The sequence below is a fragment of the Neoarius graeffei genome, chromosome 18 (assembly GCF_027579695.1).
Source record: "Neoarius graeffei isolate fNeoGra1 chromosome 18, fNeoGra1.pri, whole genome shotgun sequence".
Taxonomy (NCBI): domain Eukaryota; kingdom Metazoa; phylum Chordata; class Actinopteri; order Siluriformes; family Ariidae; genus Neoarius; species Neoarius graeffei.
In genome coordinates, this window is record NC_083586.1 from 34,912,016 (window position 1) to 34,937,783 (window position 25,768).

At 42.5% G+C, this 25,768-nt stretch overlaps 1 protein-coding gene across 2 annotated transcripts in view; it reads left to right on the forward strand.

Moving 5' to 3' along the window:
- LOC132866141 (FERM and PDZ domain-containing protein 4-like) overlaps nt 1-25,768 on the forward strand; it is a 132,434-nt gene that overhangs the window by 91,875 nt on the left and 14,791 nt on the right. Inside the window, exons 3-8 of one of the 2 annotated variants that reach the window (XM_060898736.1) lie at nt 472-632; nt 5,414-5,516; nt 6,791-6,836; nt 10,783-10,887; nt 14,629-14,736; nt 14,942-15,073. In XM_060898736.1, coding sequence (XP_060754719.1) covers nt 472-632; nt 5,414-5,516; nt 6,791-6,836; nt 10,783-10,887; nt 14,629-14,736; nt 14,942-15,073 — 655 coding nt within the window. Of the gene's footprint in view, nt 1-471; nt 633-5,413; nt 5,517-5,799; nt 6,837-10,782; nt 10,888-14,628; nt 14,737-14,941; nt 15,074-25,768 lie in introns of those variants that run through there. The other variant, XM_060898735.1, reaches the window with a different exon arrangement.

The window sequence follows — 25,768 nt, forward strand, 5'->3', positions numbered from 1 at the left end:
TGAGATCTTATCTTTCCTCATTCTGATGGTTGATATGAACATTACAGAATATTTTATGCATTACACTGCTGCCACATGACTGGCTGATTAGATAACTGCATGAATGAGTCGGTGTGCAGGTCTTCCAAGTAAAGTGTTCAATTAGTGTATGTCTAAGATCTAAATATTCAATCTTGCATGTTATTTGTTTTCTGGGTGGGTGTCAATATCCAATTCAATGTTATTCATAAACCACTTTAACAAGGGACATTGTCACAAAACACCTTTACAGAAATCCAGATAATGAAAATTATGTTCTTCTTCACTCACTTTTAAAGAAAGATAAAAGAATTTGAGCATTTTTAAGGTTGGTAAACTGCTAAAAGTGATCACAGTGGTAGTAAATGTTCATGTGTGCTTATGAGTGTGTTGGTTGCTGTATAGATGTTTTTCTCTCTCGCATAATCCAATCCAATCTCTTCCTTTCTGTAGTCAAGCGTCTCAGAGCAATTCTCTGGAGGAGATGCGTGTGGAGGGTGTTCAGGTCCTTCCTCCTGCTCCTCGTCGAGTCGAGATGAGGAGAGATCCTGTGCTAGGCTTCGGCTTTGTAGCTGGTAGTGAAAAACCTGTAGTGGTGCGCTCCGTCACGCCAGGTAAACAAGAGTATACTTTTGTTGCACAAAAAAATAGTCTGAAAATTTCACAATAACTAATAACTATCCAGCCCAATAGCACGGTTTTGCTGATATTTCCTCTTTAAAACCAAGCTGCCTCTACTTAAAGCTTGGAGAATATCTCTAGGGAGATGTTGTTAGTACATTTTTACAGTGGTGCAATCTATTTCATGTGTAAATCTCAGGCTTCCACACAATACAATATGATTTGATTATTAAGGTAACAATACAATATTTGATGGTACCATTGAATCTGCTACAATACGATGCAATGCAATACAATTTTGTATTTTCTAATTGATATGTGGCCTACATTCTTCAATATCTGGGTTCGGCCTCCCATTTCTTCATGATGATGATAACAAGGATGATGATGATGATGATGGAGAAAATAGTTATTTTAAGTACCAGAGTTCTCATCTCATCTCATCTCATTATCTCTAGCCGCTTTATCCTTCTACAGGGTCGCAGGCAAGCTGGAGCCTATCCCAGCTGACTACGGGCGAAAGGCGGGGTACACCCTGGACAAGTCGCCAGGTCATCACAGGGCTGACACATAGACACAGACAACCATTCACACTCACACCTACGGTCAATTTAGAGTCACCAGTTAACCTAACCTGCATGTCTTTGGACTGTGGGGGAAACCGGAGCACCCGGAGGAAACCCACGCGGACACGGGGAGAACATGCAAACTCCACACAGAAAGGCCCTCGCCGGCCCCGGGGCTCGAACCCAGGACCTTCTTGCTGTGAGGCGACAGCGCTAACCACTACACCACCATGCCGCCCAGTACCAGAGTTACAACCCCAAATCAGAAACAATTGAGACAGTATGGAAAATGCAAATAAAAAAAGAAAGCAGTGATTTCCAAATTTACTTTGATTTGTATTTCATTGCAGACAGTATGAACCCAAGATATTTCATGGTTTATCTGGTCAACTTGATTTTCATTTGTTAATATACATCCATTCCTGGGGTGGCACAGTGGTGTAGTGGTTAGCGCTGTCGCCTCACAGCAAGAAGGTCCGGGTTCGAGCCCCGTGGCCGGCGAGGGCCTTTCTGTGCGGAGTTTGCATGTTCTCCCCGTGTCCGTGTGGGTTTCCTCCGGGTGCTCCGGTTTCCCCCACAGTCCAAAGACATGCAGGTTAGGTTAACTGGTGACTCTAAATTGACCGTAGGTGTGAATGTGAGTGTGAATGGTTGTCTGTGTCTATGTGTCAGCCCTGTGATGACCTGGCGACTTGTCCAGGGTGTACCCTGCCTTTCGCCCGTAGTCAGCTGGGATAGGCTCCAGCTTGCCTGAGACCCTGTAGAACAGGATAAAGCGGCTAGAGATAATGAGATGAGATAATGAGATGAGATGAGACATCCATTCCTGCATTCACGCCTGCAACACATTCCAAAAAAAAGTTGAGCTCGGGGCAATTTAGGGCTAGTAATGAGGTAAAACAATTAAATAATGATGTGATTTGAAACCAGTGATGTCAACAGGTGATTGTAATCATCATTTGGTACAAAATCCGTGTCCAGGAAAGGTCTAGTCTTTGAGGAGCAAACATGGGCTGAGGATCTCCAGTTTGTCAACATGAGAGAATTATTGAAATGTTTAAAAATAATGTTCCTCAAAGAAAGATAGGAAGGGATTTGGATATTTCACCCTCTATTGTGTATAATATGAGTAAATGATTCAAGGAATCTGGAGAAATTTTGGTTGTAAAGGGCAAGGGCACAAGCCTAAGCTGAACATCCATGACTGCCAATCCCTCAGATGGCACTGCATCAAGAACTGTCATTCATCTATAGCTTATTAGATATAACCACATGGGCTCGGGAATACTTTGGCAAACCTTTGTCAAGCACTACAATATGGAGTTACATCCACAAATGCCAGTTAAAACTTGACTGTGCGAAAAGGAAGCCTTATGTTAACTGTGTCCAGAAGCGCTGTCGACTTGTCTGGGCTCAGAGGCATCTGGGATGGACCATCACACAGTGGAAGCATGTATTGTGGTCAGATGAATCAGTGTTCCAGACTATTACCAACAACAAGTCCAAAAGCCAGAGTCTGTCATGGCATGGGGTTGTGTCAGTGCCCTTAGCAAAGGTAACTTGCACTTCTGTGATGGCAGCATTAATGCAGAAATGTACTTTGAGATTTTGGAGCAACATATGCTGCGTTTAAGACAAGATCTTTTTCAAAATATTTCAACACAAAGCCACATTCTGCACACATTACAAAGGCATGGCTGTGGAAGAAGAGGGCGTCTGTCCCCTCTGTCCCCAACAGAGAATGTGTGGTGAATTTTGAAATGAAAAATGACAGTGAAGACCCCGTACTGTTGCACACCTTAAGACCTGTTTGCAGGAAGAATGGTTCAAAATAACACCTGAAACGCTTCATCACTTGGTGTCTTCAGTCCCTAAACATCTTTTCAGTGTTGCGAGAAGGAATGGCAACATTATAAAGTGGTAAATGCTTTACCGTCCCAACTTATTTTTGAAATGTGTTGCAAGAATTTAAATTGAAATATTGTTTATCTCATCTCATTATCTCTAGCCGCTTTATCCTGTTCTACAGGGTCGCAGGCAAGCTGGAGCCTATCCCAGCTGACTACGGGCGAAAGGCGGGGTACACCCTGGACAAGTCGCCAGGTCATCACAGGGCTGACACATAAACACAGACAACCATTCACACTCACATTCACACCTACGCTCAATTTAGAGTCACCAGTTAACCTAACCTGCATGTCTTTGGATTGTGGGGGAAACCGGAGAACCCGGAGGAAACCCACGCGGACACGGGGAGAACATGCAAACTCCGCACAGAAAGGCCCTCGCCGGCCACGGGGCTCGAACCCGGACCTTCTTGCTGTGAGGCGACAGCGCTAACCACTACACCACCGTGCCACCAAATATTGTTTATTTTGAGGAAAAAAAATTCATGAGGTAAACCATCAAATCATGTGCTGTTCTATTGTTTTGAGTGCAGTAAAGGTCAAAGATTATTTATAAGTCATTGTTTTCAGCTTTAATTCCAATTTCAACATACCGACCCAACTTTTTCTGATTTGGGGCTGTACTATTTCAATATTAGTTTAACAATCTGAATTAAATTTTACCCACCAGCTGTTTTTAATAACAATCAAAAATAATCAAATTTCAAAAATAATCCCTTTTCAATAATAATGAATTTGTGATAAATTATAATAAATAATAAATTGCAAATCAATCCTAATCCTAAGATCACTGTATCTCTATTGTCTGTTTGTAGAGCATAACCTGGGTGCGATTTGCTGGGGGGGATGGTGGGGATCATCCCCCCCTCTGGTTTTTATCTCTGCTGAAAAAAAAAACTCGGGGACAACCCCGTCAATAAAACAAACAAACAAACAAAAAAAAAAGTTGACATGACAGGCATGTTGTGACACAGTTTTCTATGGTCTACATTGCACTCACTTTCAAAATGACCCGAAGTGGCAGCTTTGATGTTCACGAACGTCCCCAGCAAATAGATACATTGTAGATAATAACAATATCTTTGCATTCTATGCAGGGATGCAAACAGCGCGCCTTTTGGCGGATGCCGCCTTTTTCACGGCCGATTTTTTTTTTTTTTTGGGGGGGGGGGGGGGGGGGGTTGGAGTGTCTGATTATAATTTCAAAGTAAATTCTGTATTAAAATGACTAAATAAGCAAATCCGTTACAGTCCATGAAACAGGAAGTATAAGGATGAGAAAAAAAAAACAGTTTAAATCGGAAAGCTGCGCACAATGTGAACTGCGCCATCAGAGCAAACTGTTCATTTAGTATTCATGTATTTTAGTGATTTTCGAGTCACTGTCCATTTAATCCGGAGGGAGAGAAACATCACAGCAACACGACAAGCAATGCGAACTTTGTTGTGTTAGTGTTCGTGTATTTAGTCAGAGAGATAGGAAGATGAATTTACTATCTCTGGTTTAGTGTTCGTTTTCATTTAGTGTTATTCATTTGATATCATCAGATGTTATTGAGTTGTTAGCCTATTGTTACCTTAATTTTGTGACGTTTCATGATTAAAAAAAAAACATCCCCCCTTCTGGTTTTTTGACAAATCGCACCCTGAGCATAACATTAACAGTGTGACTATTTCAGATTTCCAAATCACAGTATATCACCCTACGCCTAGTCTGAAGTGTAGTACCGGCAAAAACAGAAGATTTTACAAGCATTTTGAAATTAGTACACATTAGAAAGAGAAAATACAAAGTGATAAATAGCCTTATACTGAACCCATAGCAAACCATTTCTGAATGACTTGAGATAGCTAAAACTTCATCAGACTGCTTTATGCAGCACTTTTACTCATGATCACACTATAGAGAGTACTTCCAAGGGAAATAAATGGAGCATATGAAATCCTTGTGGTCATCATGAACAAAAGCTTCTTTGCATGTAATACCAGTTGAGAGAAGTAAGCCAGAGGGTTTCTTAGAATACTCGGTGTCTGAGAGGAGAACATTAAAAGTGACAATATGTGACTATAGCCCAAATGTGGGGTTCATTGACAAAGATCAGGCTAATGCACTCACTTTTCTTTTAAAAAGAGTCTCAGTAGGTGTTCAGTCGAGCTCAGTATAGATTCCGAACACTGTGTTTGGATGTTGAATAAAAACTGCAGGTCTATTTTTTATAATGTTTTGAATCACAAAAGCAAAAGGAGACGTGGTGTGTGTGTGTGTGTGTGTGTGTGTGTGTGTGTGTGTGTTAAACACAGGAGGCCCATCTGAAGGAAAGCTGATTCCAGGGGATGAGATAATAATGATCAATGAAGAAGAAGTGGCCACAGTACCAAGAGAACGAGTCATTGACCTTGTCAGGTACTTTTAACTTTTTCTTCCATCTCTGTAGCCATACATCCATTGACCAAATATCCAATAATCAAAACTTATGTTCATCCATCTGTCAACCCATTCATCTATCCATTATTATCAGTTTTTCCACCTATCCATCCAGCAGTCCATCTACCCATCAATGGATTGATCCCTCTATGTATTCATCCATCAAGCCAACCATCTATCCATCCATCTGTTTTTCCATCCATCCATCCAACCATAGTCCATCCATTAGAGTTGACATCTCAGTCTTTTGAGTGATTTGATTCATTTGTGTCTGTTCAGGTAAAAGATTCATTTGTCCAGTTGCACTTCTTCTTTTGGCCAAATTGATATGCAGTCTGATCATTGATATATTCATCTTTACTAACTTCTTTATCCTGAGCAGTTATTCAGGGCTGTGGTCACCTAAAGAATATGTTCCATCCATCCATCCATCCATCCATCCATCCATCTTTGCACCATTTGTTCCATCTATTTTAACTGTTTTCTCATTTATCCATCCATCCACCCTGACATAATTTAACTGACCATTCATGTATCTGTCCATCTGCATCACTCGATCCATTTACCAGTTCATCTAGTTACCCATCAATTCCCCATCCATCCACCAACAATCCATTGATTTTTCAGTTTATCCTTCCATGCACCCCACCCATCCATCAATCCATTTATCACAAGCTATGCATACATACATACATAAAAGACTGATAAAAAACCCAGCACCCTCATTCCTGGCAGTTGAAAGTAATTAAGTCGAAGCCAACATCATGATTGTTCCTCACACTTGTATGTATGCGGTCTCGTCTCATAATTACAAGGCATAAAACAAAATAATGAGCAAAATGCCAGACAGATGAAGATGGGTGAAACGGAGCTGACTGAGAAAAACTAGAGGTTAGTGACATTTATGCAAATTTAAAAAGAAAACATCTGAGACTGAAACGAGAGAGCATGGATGCGCTCTTGGTGGAAGCAGCATGAGAGTCTGGAGTTTGCAACATTCAAAGGAACTGAATTTATTTATTTATTTATTTATTTATTTATTTATTCATGATGCTTTTTTTTTTAGAGATTGCCTGAAATGATTGTTATGGACTTGTGTGTCTATCTTTGGTAGTAGTCTAAGAAGTTGGATGAACGTGTTCCTCATGTTTCATATAATAATCTGTCATTTCTACATAAGACCTTTCACTAAGAATAATCTTGAATGTGTGTGTGGGGGGGTTTCTTTCTTTTTTTCTTGTTTCTCTTCACAGGAGCTGTAAGGAATCAATCCTCTTGACTGTTGTTCAGCCATACCCAGTGAGTTAACTGATGCTTTTTCAATTGAAAGCAGAAAACCCTTATAAAGCATTTCACTGGTGATAGATATATGAATTAAGTGGTCTCCAGGGTACTTTCTCTATCTGTTCCTACCTGGATCAGTCATTTTCCATTGTTGATCACTGCGTCTTTATAATTATTGTAAATGTTAGGCAAATCATCTCTCGTGTAGAGAATGGTCAATAAATACAGCATGAAGCGCAGAAAGAATACCTGGAATGACAAACAGTGGAGCTCTTACAATTTTGCTTTCATTTTAGACCATTTGAATGTTAATTTCTCTTTCTGGAACAGAAAACCACATCATAGTTCCCAGGATCTACAGCTCTTCCTCCATACCAAATTTAATTTCATTATCATGCAAACAGCATTAACATTTCAGCTCTCGACTTGGGTATAATATTGAAGAAGGTACAAAACACTCTGGAAATACTGTCTTTCTGATTCATTTAAAGTTCTTCTAAAAAAAAAAACCTTTCACGAACAACTATAAAATTGCAACTGTATGGATTGTTGTTTTAGTTGAGAGCTTTAATGAGTATCATTTGGCATTCGACACTCTATAATTATGCTTTTTTAAGATGGGTGACAGCTTGGGTTCTCTGACCCACTGCAAAACAAAGCCAAGTAATTATCCTGTTGTTACTATGTCAGCATACTGACACTAGGGCAGGCCTTGAGTTATCAGGAAAGATCGAAGGAACGCAACATACTGTCAGCATTATCAGTGTTTCACTCAACACTTCTATGCTAGTGACCAGAAAGCTTTCAAATCCCAGAGAGACACTGTTGAGTAGATCTCAACTACTCAGCTACTGTAAATAATTGTATTGGATTCATGAATGATAGTTTCTCTGAAGAATGAATGGAAATGTATGCGAGGGCACCCACCGTCAATATATTTTTGTCAGCTTTGAATGAACTCTGAAGCTTTGAGATGTTGTTACCATCCCAAAATTGATTATTTTCCTATGACATCATTCTTCTTCTTCACCCGTCCAGTGCGTTCTGGGTTGGGTCCCTTTCCTAGGGTTTCTTGGCTAAGTAAGTACAGCCAGCTAGCCCCTCCTCTGCTGTACTGCTTTTGGTCATGGACAATTTAGAGTAGCCAGTTTGCCTAACTGCATGTCTTTGGACTGTGGAGGAAACCAGAGCAAACCCACGTAGACACAGGGAGAACATGCAAACTCCACACAGAAAGGCCCCTTTTGGCTGTGAGGTTCGAACCCAGACCCTTCTTGCTGTGAGGTGACTGTGCTAATAACTGTACCACCTTTATGACATCATTAAGTGTTTTATTTCCCTTATGCCAAATCATTTTGCCAATAATAACCTTTTTATTAATTAAAAAAGGACACCAGTTTTTATCAGTTTATACTTAGATTTACTGTTGTGGAACTTAAAGGAACAGTCCACCGTACTTCCATAATGAAATATGTTCTTATCTGAATTGAGACGAGCTGCTCCGTACCTATCCGAGCTTTGCGCGACCTCCCAGTCAGTCAGACGCAGTCAGACGCGCCGTCACTCCTGTTAGCAATGTAGCTAGGCTCAGTATGGCCAACGGTATTTTTTGGGGCTGTAGTTAGATGCGACCAAACTCTTCCACGTTTTTCCTGTTTACGTAGGTTTATATGACCAGTGATATGAAACAAGTTCAGTTACACAAATTGAAACGTAGCGATTTTCTATGCTATGGAAAGTCCGCACTATAATGACAGGCGTACTCAGTGCCGTATTAAGCCAATGCGGTGCCCCTGGGCACTATACCTCAAGTGCCGCCCCCCCCCCCCCCCCCACACACACACACACACACACACACACTGCGCGCACGCGTTCAGTAACCTCCTGCACACACTCACAAACCTTGCCCTTTGCTGTCAAAAATAGTAGCATATACATAAACAATAGTAAACAAGGTCATTCTTCCTCATTGAAAATGTATTAAGTAGGCTACATCAGCCCATCAAATTCACTGAAAACAACCAACGATATGCATGTAGGCATATTGAAATGTCTTATTCAAAAATGAGCAGCATATATTTGTATGTCTCAAGGGGATCCTCGTCGTCGCCGACCCCTCGGCTAACACCGGCTGTGGTTGTGGCATCTCCCCGGCTAGTGCTCGCAGGGCCATCTCCCTCACTAGCATCGCTGATTTCACTAGCTTCGGCTTCAGCGCTGGTAGTGACAGCAGTTGTCGATGTTTTTATTTAAAAAAACGATCTAACACTGGAACATTTTTAATTGCAGCTACACGCCTGGAGTCTTTCTCTTTTTTAAATTTTCTCTTTGCACAACCACTCAATTGATATCTGTCCATTTTTCATTTCTACCGTGGTTTTAAAAAAAATTGATACATTTCACCGTAGGTGGACTGGCTCAACTGACAGGTTGAGGAAAGGGGGGTTAATGGTCACATAGGCCACTCTTGCTCAGAATTATGATTATTGTTGTTGTTCTTATGAAATTAGTGTTCATAATGAATTATATATGACTATTTAACAATGTCAAGTGTATAACCATTTGAAGTGTACAAACATTCACGAAAAATATTTTTAAAGTTTCTGTCATGTGGTGCCCCCCCACTGGCTGTGAGTGGTTGGTGCCCCTGGGCACTGTACCGCAGGCCCATATAGTTAATCCGGCCTTGGGCATACTAACACCTTCTGCGCGCTTCGGCAGCGCATTGATACGGAGCTCAGATATCAATGCGCTGCCGAAGCGCGCAGAAGGTGTTAGTACGCCTGTCATTATAGTGCGGACTTTCCATAGCATAGAAAATCGCTACGTTTCAATTTGTGTAACTGAACTTGTTTCATGTGACTGGTCATATAAACCTATGTAAACAGGAAAAACCCGGAAGAGTTTGGTTGCATCTAACTACAGCCCCAAAAAATACCATTGGCCATACTGAGCCTAGCTACATTGCTAACAGGAGTGACAGCGCGTCTGACTGCGTCTGACTGACTGGGAGGTCGCGCAAAGCTCGGAGAGGTACGGAGCAGCTCGTCTCAATTCAGATAAGAGCATATTTCATTATGGAAGTACGGTGGACTGTTCCTTTAAGTCTAGGTTGGCATAGTGGTGTAGTGGTTAGCACTGTTGCCTCACAGCAAGAAGGTTCTGGGTTCGAGCTCAGTGGACAACGGGGGCCTTTCTGTGTAGAGTTTGCGTGTTCTCCCTGTGTCTGTGTGGGTTTCCTCCGGGTTAAGCTAATTGGTGACTCTAAATTAACCGTAGGTGTGAATGTGAGTGTGAATGGTTGTTTGTCTCTATGTGTCAGCCCTGTGATGACCTGGTGACTTGTCCAGGGTGTACCCCGCCTTTCGCCCGTAGTCAGCTGGGATAGGCTCCAGCTTGCCTGCGACCCTGCACAGGATAAGCGGTTATGGATAATAGATAGATGGAAATTAATTCTCATTGTCACAAGATATTAGCTATAAACAGTTCCCTCCTCAATCATTTTGCACTCTCTTAAATAAAGCAAAAATGCCAAGAAACCACAATGCCCTCTGTCCTGAAGGTTCTCCCATGGTGTAAAACATACTGACTGTTTCAAAGTGGTGACACTGGAGACTCATTCCATAAATGTTATACAGACTTCTCCTTTTAGAAAAGCTTCATGATATCAACAAACATTTTTTGTTGTTGAAGAACAGCACTGTTTTATACCTGTTTATTATTAGTCTTAGATTATCTGGAATGAGCTGTTGCTATAGAACCAATAGTGTATTAGTCTGATCGCATTAATATAAACTTGTGATTTGCCTTTCAACCAAACTATTCTCAGAGCTGCTGTTATAGAAAGCGAATCAGCTTCAGAGTCAAGAATTGAATGTCGAATCAAGATTTACAGATGATCAGTCACCATGTTCTCAAGGTGTTTGGACATCAAAACTTCGTTTCTGTATTCCTCTTTCAGTCTCCCAAATCAGCCTTTATCAGCGCAGCCAAAAAAGCCAAGCTGAAATCAAACCCGGTGAAAGTGCGCTTTGCTGAGGAGGTCATCATTAACGGGCAGCTTTCGGTAAGTTCTGCAGCCATGTCAGCCTCATCATTAGTGTGAGCTAATCAAAGTGCATTTCATGTAACGCACATGGAAGATCAATCATAAATCAAACAGGTATGATAAAATCGAAACCAGAAAATAATGACAAGAACAACTCTGTGACATAATACTGTATAAGCTCAGTTAGCTCAATCAAATGAATATTTTTGCTCAACAGGGATTTTGCATTAAGCTTCTACTTTGTGATTTTTGCGTAAACTTTTTTATAGCTGATTTCTGTTTTCGATATTTTTAAAATCTCATCTCATCTCATTATCTGTAGCCGCTTTATCCTGTTCTACAGGGTCACAGGCAAGCTGGAGCCTATCCCAGCTGACTACGGGTGAAAGGCAGGGTACACCCTGGACAAGTCGCCAGGTCATCACAGGGCTGACACATAGACACAGACAACCATTCACACTCACATTCACACCTACGGTCAATTTAGAGTCACCAGTTAACCTAACCTGCATGTCTTTGGACTGTGGGGGAAACCGGAGCACCCGGAGGAAACCCACGCGGACACGGGGAGAACATGCAAACTCCACACAGAAAGGCCCTTGCCGGCCACGGGGCTCGAACCTGGACCTTCTTGCTGTGAGGCGACAGCGCTAACCACTACACCACCGTGCCGCCATATATATATATATATATATATATATATATGAGTGATTCCACGCTTATGGGTACTGAAATGGGGACATGAACTTATTTTTAAAAATTCCCCTAAAACCATTTCTTTTTTTACCATCAGGTCACAAAACATGTAATCTTTAATGAATGATATGTTAAAAGATAACTTTAATTTTCTGAGATGTAATAAAAACATATTTATATGCCAAAGTCAAGCCTATGAGTTCCAAAATGATGTCTGTTACATTACTTCTGTTACGATTGTCCATCTCGCGTCTGTTACAAATTAATTACAATCTAGCTCTATACCATGTTAATCTTATTGAAAGAATGTGTATGTTTATTCTACTACACATGTTTATTAATTATATTTGCTAAAACATCACCTTCCTATGTTTCAAAAAGTAATTCTACATTGTTAAAATTGAGAATATATATGTCCACAACACTTCTGTTACGTTCTGACTTTGGCATATAAATATGTTTTTATTACTCTCGTCTCTCTCTCGTCTCTCGTCTTCTTCCGCTTATCCAGGACCGGGTCGCGGAGGCAGCAGTCTAAGCATGGAAGCCCAAACTTCCCTTTCCCCAGACACCTCGGCCAGCTCCTCGGGAAGGACACCGAGGCGTTCCCAGGCCAGCCGAGAGACATAGTCCCTCCAGCGTGTCCTGGGTCTTCCCCGGGGCCTCCTCCCGGGGGGACATGCCTGGAACACCTCCCCAGGGAGGCGTCCAGGAGGCATCCGAAAAAGATGCCCGAGCCACCTCAGCTGGTTCCTCTCGATGTGGAGGAGCAGCGGCTCTACTCCGAGCTCCTCCCGAGTGACTGTGCTTCTCACCCTATCTCTAAGGGAGCGCCCAGCCACCCTGCGAAGGAAACTCATTTCAGCCGCTTGTATCCGCGATCTTGTTCTTTCTGTCATTACCCAAAGCTCATGACCATAGGTGAGAGTCGGAACGTAGATCGACCGGTAAATTGAGAGCTTCGCCTTTTGGCTCAGCTCCTTCTTCACCATGACGGACCGGTAAAGCGACCGCATCACTGCGGAGGCTGCACCGATCCGCCTGTCGATCTCACGCTCCATCCTTCCCTCACTCGTGAACAAGATCCCGAGATACTTAAACTCCTCCACTTGAGGCAGGACTTCTCCACCAACCTGGAGAGGGCAAGCCACCCTTTTCCGGTCGAGAACCATGGCCTCGGACTTGGAGGTGCTGATTCTCATCCCAGCCGCTTCACACTCGACTGCAAACCGCCCCAGTGCATGCTGAAGGTCCTGGTTTGAAGAAGCCAACAGGACAACATCATCCGCAAAAAGCAGAGATGAAATCCTGTGGTTCCCAAACAGGATTCCTTCCGGCCCCTGGCTGCGCCTAGAAATTCTGTCCATAAAAATTATGAACAGAACCGGTGACAAAGGGCAGCCCTGACGGAGTCCAACATGCACTGGGAACAGGTCTGACTTACTGCCGGCAATGCGAACCAGACTCCTGCTCCGTTCGTACAGGGACTGGACAGCCCTTAGCAAAGAGCCCCGAACCCCATACTCCCGAAGCACCCCCCACAGAATACCACGGGGGACACGGTCGAATGCCTTCTCCAGATCCACAAAGCACATGTGGACTGGTTGGGCAAACTCCCATGAACCCTCGAGCACCCTATAAAGGGTATAGAGCTGGTCCAGTGTTCCGCGACCAGGACGAAAACCGCATTGTTCCTCCTGGATCCGAGGTTCGACTATTGGTCGAATTCTCCTCTCCAGTACCCTGGAGTAAACTTTCCCTGGGAGGCTGAGAAGTGTGATTCCCCTATAATTGGAGCACACTCTCCGGTCCCCTTTCTTAAAAAGAGGGACCACCACCCCAGTCTGCCACTCCAGAGGCACTGTCCCCGACCGCCACGCGATGTTGCAGAGGCGTGTCAACCAAGACAGCCCCACAACATCCAGAGACTTGAGATGTTTTTATTACATCTCAGAAAATTAAAGTTATCTTTTAACATATCATTCATTAAAGATTACATGTTTTGTGACCTGATGGTAAAAAAAGAAATGGTTTTAGGTGAATTTTTAAAAATAAGTTCATGTCCCTATTTCAGTACCCATAAGCGTGGAATCACTCATATATATATATATATATATATATATATATATATATATATATATATATATATATATATATATATATATATTTTTTTTTTTTTTTTTTTTTTTTTTCTGTACCACCATTTGACATTGGACTAATCTTTCCAAAGTCCTTTTACAAGTGTTAACCATTTTAACTGTTCCGTTATGTTTTAAAATATGTGCCACCATATTTTAAAAATATTATCAAAAAATAAGAAAAACAGGCAAAATCAAGACAGGCAGGTCCTGATGTATGATCGGTTCTTATCCACTGTGCATTTACATCATCCTGTATCACACTACTTTGCCCATATTTCCGAAAAGGAAGCAATCAAATTATCAAAAGCATGTATATTTATATTTATGGCACCTACTATAAGCAGAAATGTATGACTGTAATAAAGCAAGGTGTTTTTTTTTTTAATAAATCAGTTAAAATCAAAATGAGTTACATCAGATTTCATCAGGGGAAAGCTGTATCTCCACACTAATGTGTACTGATTTACGAGCTTGTCTTGCATGCTGATCTCTTTGGATTTTCTTCTCTCCAGGGTTTTCATAGAATGGTGTAAAAAAAAAAAAAAAACAAAGGGAGCAACAGTTCAGTGAGAGGAAATGCAATGTTGATGAGAGAGGTCAGAGAAGGATGATCAGTGATAGTCAGGTGTCCGCATACTTTTGACAATAGAGTGTAACTATATAGCACCGAGTATTGCTGTAGAAACTTGGTAGTTTTTCTCATTATTGAAATATAAAATCCAATCTAAAAAGTATTTACCAATTACATTACAATCAACGTACTGCATGCTTACTATATTGCAAACTATAGTATACCGATTCTCTAGTTCATGTACTTTATTTTTTTGACGGCGTGAACACCATGCTCAGGATCAAGGGAGCATGAGATGTCAGTAAAATTCCTTGTAGTCCAAGGAAGTAACGGATCTCTGGTTCCATGCAGGACATTGTGAAAGACAACTCTCTGCTCTTCATGCCAAATGTCTTGAAGGTGTACTTGGAAAATGGACAGACCAAGTCTTTTCGCTTCGACAACAACACATCCATCAAGGTGATTTTTCTTCTTTGCCTGCTGATCAATGCTCACGAGCAGTCTAAATGTCTAACTCTTGCACTTTATATTCCCAGACGTGCACTAAAATCCACTGTTTGCTTCTTTCATGAAAATTTTACTGTCACAGTCTCATTATCCGAGCCTGTATGTTCATATCACAGGAACTAAGAAGTCACTGTGCTTTTGTCATTATGTGATATAGGATGTCATCATGACGCTGCAGGAGAAGCTGTCGATCAAGTGCATCGAGCATTTTTCACTCACGCTGGAACAGAAGACAGAGGACTTGGGCAGCAGACTGCTGCTCCTGCATGAACAGGAGATGTTAACTCTGGTAATAAAAAAAAGAAGAAGAAGAAAGAGTAAAAAGTTCAACATCATATTCTTTTAATACTGAGGAACATCTCAAAGTGCCACCTGGCATTTCTTTTTAATTAAATACTCAAGACCTTGGAATTATTAGGGTTTTTTTATATCACTTCAAAAAGGTTGAAAAATGACTTACACATTTATATTCCACTGGTGTGTGTGTGTGTGTGTGTGTGGCTGCTTGGGGAAACTCACATTTCACAAGATGAAAGTGAAATATTCTACTAATGTAGTTCTTTTCCATGCATTTAAAAACATCAACATTTGGTGGTGGAAACCAGAGCACACCCATGGGGAGAACATGCAAACTCCACAAAGAAAGGCCCTCGTTGGCCGCTGGGCTTGAACCCAGGACCTTCTTGCTGTGAGGCAACAGTGCTAACCACTCTACCACCATGCCACCCATGGTCAGCAACTTTCACATCCTATTTTAGTGAACACATATTCCTTCAGTGGCAAATAGGTAATAAAACTGCATGCACAGCACATAAACAATCAATCCAGAATGCAAGAAAAGGCTCGTTTGCGAGACTTTTGATTTTTATGGGTGTTTTTCCACATCCTGGATCCAATTACTTCAAATGTGGTGCTTTAAAATGTGTAGATTTCTAACACCACTCAGAAAAAGATTGCATTCAAGTCAAGTCAAGTTTATTTGTATAGTACTTACTTACTCCTGGGGCATAGGCCGCCAACAAGGTCTCTCCAGCCGTCCCTGTCCTGGGCGAGTCTCTCCAGCTGTCCCCAGGTGTGGCCCAGTTTCTTTGCGTCGGTCTCAAGGTCGCGACGCCAGGTGTTTCTCGGCCGGCCTCTCCTCCTTTTTCCCTGGGGGTTCCATCTGAGGGCTTGCCTTGTGGTGTTGTTGGCTGGCTTGCGTAGAGTGTGGCCTATCCATCTCCAGCGGCGTTGTTGGATCTCCACTTCTGCAGACTTTTGCTTAGTCCGCTGCCACAGCTCCTCGTTGCTGATGGTGTCAGGCCAGCGTATCCTGAGGATCTTTCTCAGACAGTTGTTGATGAACGTCTGGATTTTCTTGGTGGTCGTCACTGTGGTCCTCCAGGTCTCTGCACCAGGTCTCTTATTTGTATAGTGCTAACAATAAACATTGTCGCAAAGCAGCTTTACAGAATTTGAACGACTCAAAACATGAGCTAATTCTATCCCTAATCTATCCCCAATGAGCAAGCCTGTGGCGACGGTGGCAAGGAAAAACTCCCTCAGACGACATGAGGAAGAAACATCGAGAGGAACCAGACTCAAAAGGGAACCCATCTTCATTTGGGCGACAACAGACAACATGACTATAACATTAACAGTTTTAACATGAAGTCAGTTTCGTTGTCAAGTCATGTTTATTTGTATAGCGCTTTTAACAATAAACATTGTCGCAAAGCAGCTTTACAGAATTTGAGCGACTTAAAATATGAGCTAATTTTATCCCTAATCTATCCCCAATGAGCAAGCCTGTGGCAACGGTGGCAAGGAAAAAGTCCCTCAGATGACATGAGGAAGAAACCTCGAGAGGAACCAGACTCAAAACGGAACCCATCCCCATCCGGGCAACAACAGACAACATGACTATAACATTAACAGTCCTAACATAAAGTCAGCTTCGTTGATGCTCTAAACCCCCCACTGACGGAAACCTGAGCGCAAAACCGTTCACAACAACCGCAGTCCCAAAGTCAGCGAGTCAACTGCAGTCCTAAAGTCAGCAAATCAACTGCAGTCCCCAGCCACAAAAGCACCACTGCAAGAGTCCAGAGCATCCTCCAGGCGCGACCCCAACTGTCCACATAGGGCCGCCCTCCACAGGAGCGATGCGATGAGACTCCAACCAGACACAGGGCACCAGGATGGATCAGGCAGGTCCGAGGAGCAGAAGAGGTCAGCATCTCGATCCCAGGACCGACATGTAACTCAGAGGGACAGATTTTTTTTTTTGGGGGGGGGGGGGGGGGGGAGGGGAGAGAAAACACAGGTTGTTAGGTATGCCCAATGTCACCTGAATAAGTATGTACAGTATACATATTGCACTGAGTACAAGCAGGGACTCCTGCAACTAACTATGACAGCATAACTAAAAGGGGAGAGCCAGAAGGTACGGTAACACAGGCATGAGGGAGCCCCGGGACATAAAGCAGCAGCCACTACACCGTCAACAAACTCGAGTGAGCAAGCGAGTGGGGACTGACAGCATCCATACATCCCAGTTTACCAAAACACTCTATGTCTGAGGACCCTCCAGATCTACACCTTTACCTCATAAACACTATTAACAAATATGTTATGTTACCTCATAAACACTACTAAACAGATATGTTTTCAGCCTAGACTTAAACACTGAGACTGTGTCTGATTCCCGAACACTACTTGGAAGGCTGTTCCATAACTGTGGGGCTTTATGACCTTTCGTTGATGTTATAAACTCTTCATTGATGGAAACTTGAGTGCAAAACTGATCATGACAACTGCAGTCCTAAAGTTAGGAAGTCAACTGTAGTCCTCAGCCATAAAAGCATTACTGTAAGGGCCTCTGCATGCTCTTGCGACAAGGCTTTCGCAGATAGCTTTTCGCAGACAGTTGTAGTTTATCGTTGAGCGGGGAGTAATAGGCGTGCGCGATGTTATTCACTGCCACAACGCAAGGGGGCGCGAAGTCACGAAATCGCTAGGAGTAGTTGGTGGGTGTGGTTAGTGGAGTGTTTATCCTCCGGTTACTTATAATGACTAGAACTGGAGTCGTATAGATGTACGTACTTCCTCACTTCCTCGATCAACCGCTCTTCGTGCTGCTCCATCTTCGCTAGTGGTTTTAAAAATGGCGGTCATGAAAACAAACTAAACCGGGAAAGTAGGAAAGCGGAAGTGCGTGTACAGCGACTGTAGAGTGGACCAATCAGAGCCTTCTTGTCTGCGACGCTGTCTGCGAGGCTTCTGCGGTGGTCACAATTTTTAGGAGGTGCGCACAGAGCGTCTGCAAAGGTGGGGGGGCTACGCAGACACCATCTGCGACGCCATCTGCAAGGACTGCGTTGTCAGCATAAATTGGCCTTAAGAGTCCAGAGCGTCCTCCAGATGTGACTTTCAACTGTCCATATGGGGCCGTCCTCCACAGGAGCGATATGATGAGACTCCAACCAGACACAGGGCACCAGGGTGGATCAGGCAGGTCCAAGGAGCAGAAGAGGTCAGCATCTCAATCCCAGGACTGACATGTAACTCAGAGGGACAGATTTTGGACATTCCTGCTTTTGCTTTTGATTTGCCAGACATCTGATCCACCTGAAGTGTCTGGAACTTTTGTTGTACAGTATCAACTCATTGTTTCTTATCATGTGTCTAAAATATTTAGTTTTTCTCTTCTTGATGGTATCCATCAGCCTATGCTTTTTCTTCTGTCATCTCCAGAACTCTTTCATTGCTCAACTTCCTTTTCCAACCAATCTTTAACATTCTTCTCCAGCAGCACATCTCGAAAGCCTGTAGTCTTTTCATCAAATCCTTGTTTAGCGTCCATTTTTCAACTCCGTATAGCAAAACTGACTATACGTAACAGATGATCATCCTTTTCCTTCTTGATATACTGATTTTCAGGTTCATCAGAAATTTTCTTACTTTCCCAAACTGTACCTTACCTTTCGCTATCCTGCCCTTTACCACCTTCTCACATCGGATGTCCGTGGTGATATCACTCCCCAAAGAACAGAAATGTTCGGCTTCTTCTATTAGTTCTCTGCCTATGTTCAGTTTCACCTTTTTCACAATCTCTCCAGATGGTAGCTTTGTCTCAGGTGTTTTGCTCACTATCATTGATTTTGCCTTTTTCGCATTCATTCATAGGCATAACTTTTTAAATTCATTAAATATCCTAGTAACTCTAAGACCCTTTATTGGTATTCGTAAGGGTAGTAGTGACTTTCAGTACATTTAAGTGTTAAATTTAGTAACTTTAAGTACATGTTAAACATTCTTTTTAACAGCATTTCATTAGATTTAAGAAGTCATGGAAAGTCACTTTAAGTTATACTATAAGAATTCTTAAAGTTGAGTAAATACACTGAAATTGAACATTTTGTAAACTGTTAGGACAGTTTAAGAATATCTTAAAGCTGCTAATTCATCTAGTGTTTCCTTGAAGTGCTGATACTGGAGACTCCTTCCCCCCCCAAAAAAAAAGAGCAAACCTGTCCTCACAGAATTTCAACCATATCAAAGATTACACATATTTAAAACTAAAAATATGCTCAGGTGCACCATGGGCAATGCACATGTAAAAAGATAATGTACAATGAGCCAGTTATTATTGGGAAATGATCCCTGACTGAGTGATGCAGAATGGACTTGAATCACCCTGAATGGGTTTATTTTGCAATAATAACCGTCTCGCTGTACATTATCCGGCTTATCACATGGCTACTTATGAAAGAAATCAGTAATTTAACACAAAGTATTGATTTAAAAATACTTTTATCGTTTCTGTTCATGACGACGTCTAGAGCAATGATCTGTTATACAGAAATAACAGACCACCGAATGCCATAATTGACCAGTCAGAATCAGGTATGCAACAAATGCATTACTATAAGACTTTCAGCCAGAACTACTGTCAGAGCTGCTGTTATAGAAAAATTATTCAGCACCTTCTGACCAATCAAGCATTCAATATAAACAATATGAGCCATTAGTCACTGTAAAAGCCACAGGATATGATTATTCATCTGGGATTTGTAGGTATCGGTTCATAGGATGACCTTCCCTCATTGTGTTCTTTATCAAGCCTGGCCAAACCACATACATAACAGACCTTCTGTGTTCTAATGAGGGTCTGAACACTTATCAAGTGGGTTGGTTTATATGCCCAAAGTACCAGAAATATCTAATATGAGTCACTGTGTAAGCAGAAATGAAGATGTCCTTTCTTGGCCAAAATGTTAGAGACCAAGAGAGGAAGCTTAAAAGCTTGCTCGATGAATCTTATATTCATAATTCCTTATTTATGCGTTTTTATTGTGTTATACAGCATAAATGATAACACCACAGGCCTATAAGTGTTTATAGTTACATGCATTTATAAGCTTTTTTAATAGAACACAGTGCTGTTGAAAGCTTGATTAAGGCAAATTACAGGTTTATTTTAATGTCCTCATTGTAATGTGTTATCTTTTCTGTAGTAACAACTAACACACAGAGACGTGAATCAAGGACTCTTATAAATAAATAAATGGATCCATCAAAGCTTTCTGGAAGGAGATGTTTATGTTAACATTTAATGAAGGAGTCTCCAGTGTCAGCACTTTGTAACAGTCAGAGGTAAAAAAACCTAGTGAACAATTACAACGTAAATGATAACTTGCTTCATGATCATTGCACAGCAATAAATGGATAAAATTCTGACGTGTCACTCTTTAATACAGAATAGTAATTTTCGGCAAATAGCTGTGGTGTAAGAGGAATACACCTGCTGTGCTGTTATTGGAAAATCATTAACTTTGGCATGGGAGCAATAACTTTGCCTCAGGCTGCATCACTCCACTGTGTCATTATTTGTTTTTCTATACGCCATTGTGTTTTATTCCTTCCATAAAGATGCATGAGTATATGGTTTATATGCTGCATACCACATTACAACACATTATAATATCTGTGCATAAGAATATATTTGTATCACACCATACAATGAATTGTAACTCAAAAGATACTCCAGTGTTTATAATATATGATAGAGTATTATTTCAGGGAAGGGAGGTTTTTGTGTTATTGGGTTGTTGTTGTTTTTTAATCTTTAAATGTGACTGGAATTTCATTTCACGACACAATACCTTATGAAGCACTATATGAAATTCACAAACTGTACATACAGCTTGGTACTTTGTGGACTCAACAGTAGCTTTATTCATTTTGCTAAATTAAATAGCCAGTGTATAACATCAAGTTCCAGACAAGATTGAGAATAAAGCCATAGCAACGATAATAACATTAGCATCTGTAGGTGCCAATCATAGCAATAGCATCTGTAGGTGTGTTGAAGCCCTAAACAGGAAGAGTGCACATATACAGTACAGTGTGTCAGGGATGGTTGGAGACAGATGTACGTGCAAAAGAATTTTATTAAGAAAATAACTGACAAGCAAGCAATCCAAATCAGTGAGCATAAATCAAGAGACGGTGAAACAGGCAATAGGTCGAGTGAGGCACAAACAGACTATCGAAGACTAGGTAGTATCAAAACAAGGAAACAGGAAATCAGGGATGAGGAAGCCAGGAGAACAATCAAAAAACAAGGCTCAGTAATGTGTCAACAATGCAATACTTTGCAAAATGAGTGTGCTTTCACAATCCTTATATAGGCATGCTGATTGAGCCTTAATCCCGTGCAGGTGCGAGTCATTAACGGTGCATGCATGAGTCCGTTTAGAACACGCATTGCCTGGAGCATGTCTGTTGCATGCGCCAAGGTGCGCAGGTGTGACACACACACACACACATCCCAAGAGCTCCTTCCAGGAGCTTAAATCCATATTCCCTGGCCCCGAGGATGAGGGCCTGATGCTGGACGCCGTGCCCTCGGTGCTCCACTCTGTGTCGACGTGGCACTGGATTCTTAACTCAAGTGGGGGCTTGGGCTCGGGCTCTGGACAAGATTTGGACTTGAGCTGTGGATTTGACTTGGGCTCTGGACTGGACACTGGCATGGGCTCAAACTCTGGATAGGACTTGGGCTTCAGACTGGACATAGGCTCATGCCCTGGACTGGTCATGGGCTCCTGACTGGACATGGGCTTGAGCTCTGGACTGGACTTGGGCTTGAACTCTGGCCTGGACCTGGACTTGGGCTGTGGACCGGGCTTGAGCTCCGGACTGCACATGGGTTCAGGCTCAGGACAGGACTTGAACTCGAGTTTTTGACTGGACATGGGCTCGAGCTCTGGACAGGACATGGGCTCTGGACTGGACAGGGGCTTGAGCTCTGGACAAGACTTGAACTCAAGCTCAGGATATGACTCGAATTCCAGATAGGGCTTTGTCTGAGCATCGCTCCTGTCCTTGTTGGAGCTCAGCGGCATAGCAACGACATCCTCATGACCCAGCAGCAGAGTAGCAACATCTTCATGGCCAGGCAGCAGCAGAACGATGATGTCTTCATGGCCGGGCAGCGGGTGAATGATGATGTCTTCATGGCTGGGCAGCAGGGGAACAACGATGTCTTCAAAGCAGTCTGGGGCAGAGGCTGCCCTATCAGCCTCTGGCACTATCAGCCTCTGGCACTGGTTCTGGAACTGGCTCTGGGTCTGACTCTGGTTTGGGCACTATCTCTGGCTCTGACTTTGGCGTTGATGCTGGCTCTTGCGCTGGTGCTGACACTGGCTCTGGCATTGGCTCCGACTGTGGTGCTAGTTCTGGCACTGGTTCTGGCGCTGGCTCTGGCAGGGCACTGGCTTTGGCTCAGGTGCTGGCACTGGCAGTGGCACTGGCTCCGACTTTGGTTCAGGTGCTGGCCCTGGCTCAGGTGCTGGCTCTGCTTTTCGCACTGGCTCTTGCTCTGGTTCTGGCTCTGCCGCTGGCTGTGGAGTGATGGCTTCCTCCGCTGCATCGGCCTCTGGGAAGAGCTCAGGAACGACGGCCTCCTCTGCTGTCACTGCATTGGCCTCTGGGAGGAGCTCAGAAGCAATGGCCTCCTCCGCTGTTGCTGCATTGATTTCTGGGAGGAGCTCAGGAATGATGGCCTTCTCCACTGTTGCTGTGTCAGCCTCTGGGAGGAGCACAGGAGCAACAGCCTCCTCCGCTGTCACTGCATCAGCCTCTGGGAAGAGCTCAGGAGCAATGGCCTCCTCTGCTGCTGCTGTGTCAGCCTCTGGCAGGAGCTCAGGAGCACTTCCTCTGCTGCCACTGTGTCAGCCTCCACTATGTCGGCCTCTAACATAGTAGGCTCCCACAAAAAAATTTTCACGTGGTTCCTCTCTCTCCTCATAGCTTGAAAAGCCTGCAAGCTCCAGAGGCACGGATGTTCTACTTTCATGAGGTAATAGGCTCATCTGCATGCTCGTCCTATGAGCCAGGAAATCATGGAGGCTTAGGCTCTTCCAGGTCCGCATAGAAAAAGGCACATTGCAGACTGAATCTCTTTGGGTGATATTCTTCTCTATCATAGGGTGCTGGGGCATCAAATCCAAAACGCTGCCAGAACATGGTTAGGGGCTGAGGTACAGAAACCCAGGCATGGCGTTGAGAGGCATGCTGGTAGACTTCTGCTACATCCAAGTCTTGGTGAAGTATTTTGTCAGGGATGGTTGGAGATGGATGTGCAGAAGAATTTTATTAAGAAAATAACAAGCAGGCAAACAATCCAAATTGGTGAGCATAAATCAAGAGATGGTGAAACAGGCAACAGAGAGCGTGCACGTGACATCACGAGGTCACGTGATATTTGTTTATCTGCCATCTTGGACGGCATGGCCGCACATAGAATTTAGATGAACCCGTTCTAATTATCAAGTGTGTGGGAGTAGATCTTTCGAGAATGGTTATATCTTGTTCAGCATTTGGTTGTACCAATAGACAGGGCAATATTAATGTTAATAAAATATGTATACAAATGCATAACTTGTTTATAAAGTTCTTCCTATCAGATTGTGTAAAGTACTGAAAAAGAATATGTATGTTATTTTAGGCACATAGAGGTGCAAGAAAATATTTTTTTAATTTGTTTGAATATAGAAGCTGGACATATCTGTGACCCTTATACATTTATATCTGATATTGAATAATAATTCTGCACAGATAAAGATAGCGGTGATTTGTGATTTTTTTTTTCAGACAAAAACATACATATTTACAACCCTGTCATTATCTGGAACTGAGTTTAGATTTCGAACATTCTTACGATAAAACGTCCTGCATAGTCTCTTTATGATAAACGTCTTAATGCCACTTACCTGTGAGGTTATCAAGTAGACATTCTTCTTCGGAACCTTCCAGAGGTATAGTTGGGATACCCATCCCGCAACAAAATATTTATAAGCTTCCAGGCTCTTGTAAGCTTTGAGGGCTTTGCCAGTGTAACACGATTCACGATTAACAAGAAAATTGTAAATGTCGTGGTAGGCCAGATCGGGCAAATCGCCGGCACCGCAGCTCCGAATTTCCCTGAACAATGATTGCGGCAAGTTGTACGGATCTGCAATCCCCAACCTGGAACACTTTTCCACGTGACGCTGCCTCACGTGACCTTCAAGATGCTGAACAAACTTAGACAAGTTATCGCGCGATGTAGATGGGGTATTTTCCGAATTTTCTTGGGGGTTACTCCCTGGATCCATTACGCTCGCGCAAGGTAAACAATCCTGAAGCCGTCCAATATGGCGGCGTAAACACGGATGGGTCACATGACTGCACATCCTCTATAGTTTGAGCGAGGCACAAACAAACTATCGAAGACTAGGCAGTATCAAAATGAGGAAACAGGAAATCAGGGATCAGGAAACTAGGAGAACAATCAAGAAACAAGGCTTGGTAATATGTCAACAACGCTGTACTTCACAAAATGAATGTGCTTTCAGTGTCCTTGTATAGGCGCGCTGATTGCACCTTAATCTCATGTAGGTGCGAGTCGTTAACAACGTGTGCATGAAAGTCCATTTGGAGTGCGCGCTGTCTGGAGCGTGCCCAACAGTCTGTCTGTTGCACACGCCAAGGTGCGCAGGTGTGACAAAATGCCATGAACACATATTATAATGCATTATGAAAAGTAACATTATGTTGGCAGATACTCATGCTTTATATACAGTTATGTCTTTATATATATATATATATATATATATATATATATATATATATATATATATATATATATATATATACACACATACACAGTGGTGCTTGAAAGTTTGTGAACCCTTTAGAATTTTCTATATTTCTGCATAAATATGACCTAAAACATCATCAGATTTTCACACAAGTCCTAAAAGTAGATAAAGAGAACCCAGTTAAACAAATGAGACAAAAATATAATACTTGGTCATTTATTTATTGAGGAAAATCATCCAGTGTTACATATCTGTGAGTGGCAAAAGTATGTGAACCTCTAGGATTAGCAGTTAATTTGAAGGTGAAATTAAAGTCAGGTGTTTTCAATCAATGGGATGACAATGAGGAGTGAGTGGGCACCCTGTTTTATTTAAAGAACAGGGATCTATCAAAGTCTGATCTTCACAACACATGTTTGTGGAAGTGTATTATGGCATGAACAAAGGAGATTTCTGAGGACCTCAGAAAAAAGTGTTGTTGATGCTCATCAGGCTGAAAAAGGTTATAAAAGCATCTCTAAAGAGTTTGGACTCCACCAATCCACAGTCAGAGAGACTGTGTATAAATGGAGGAAATTCAAGACCATTGTTACCCTCCCCAGGAGTGGTAGACCAACAAAGATCACTCCAAGAACAAGGCGTGTAATAGTCGGTGAGGTCACAAAGGACCCCAGGGTAACTTCTAAGCAACTGAAGGCCTCTCTCACATTGGCTAATGTTAATGTTCATGAGTCCACCATCAGGAGAACACTGAACAACAATGGTGTGCATGGCAGGGTTGCAAGGAGAAAGCCACTGCTCTCCAAAAAGAACATTGCTGCTCGTCTGCAGTTTGCTAAAGATCACGTGGACAA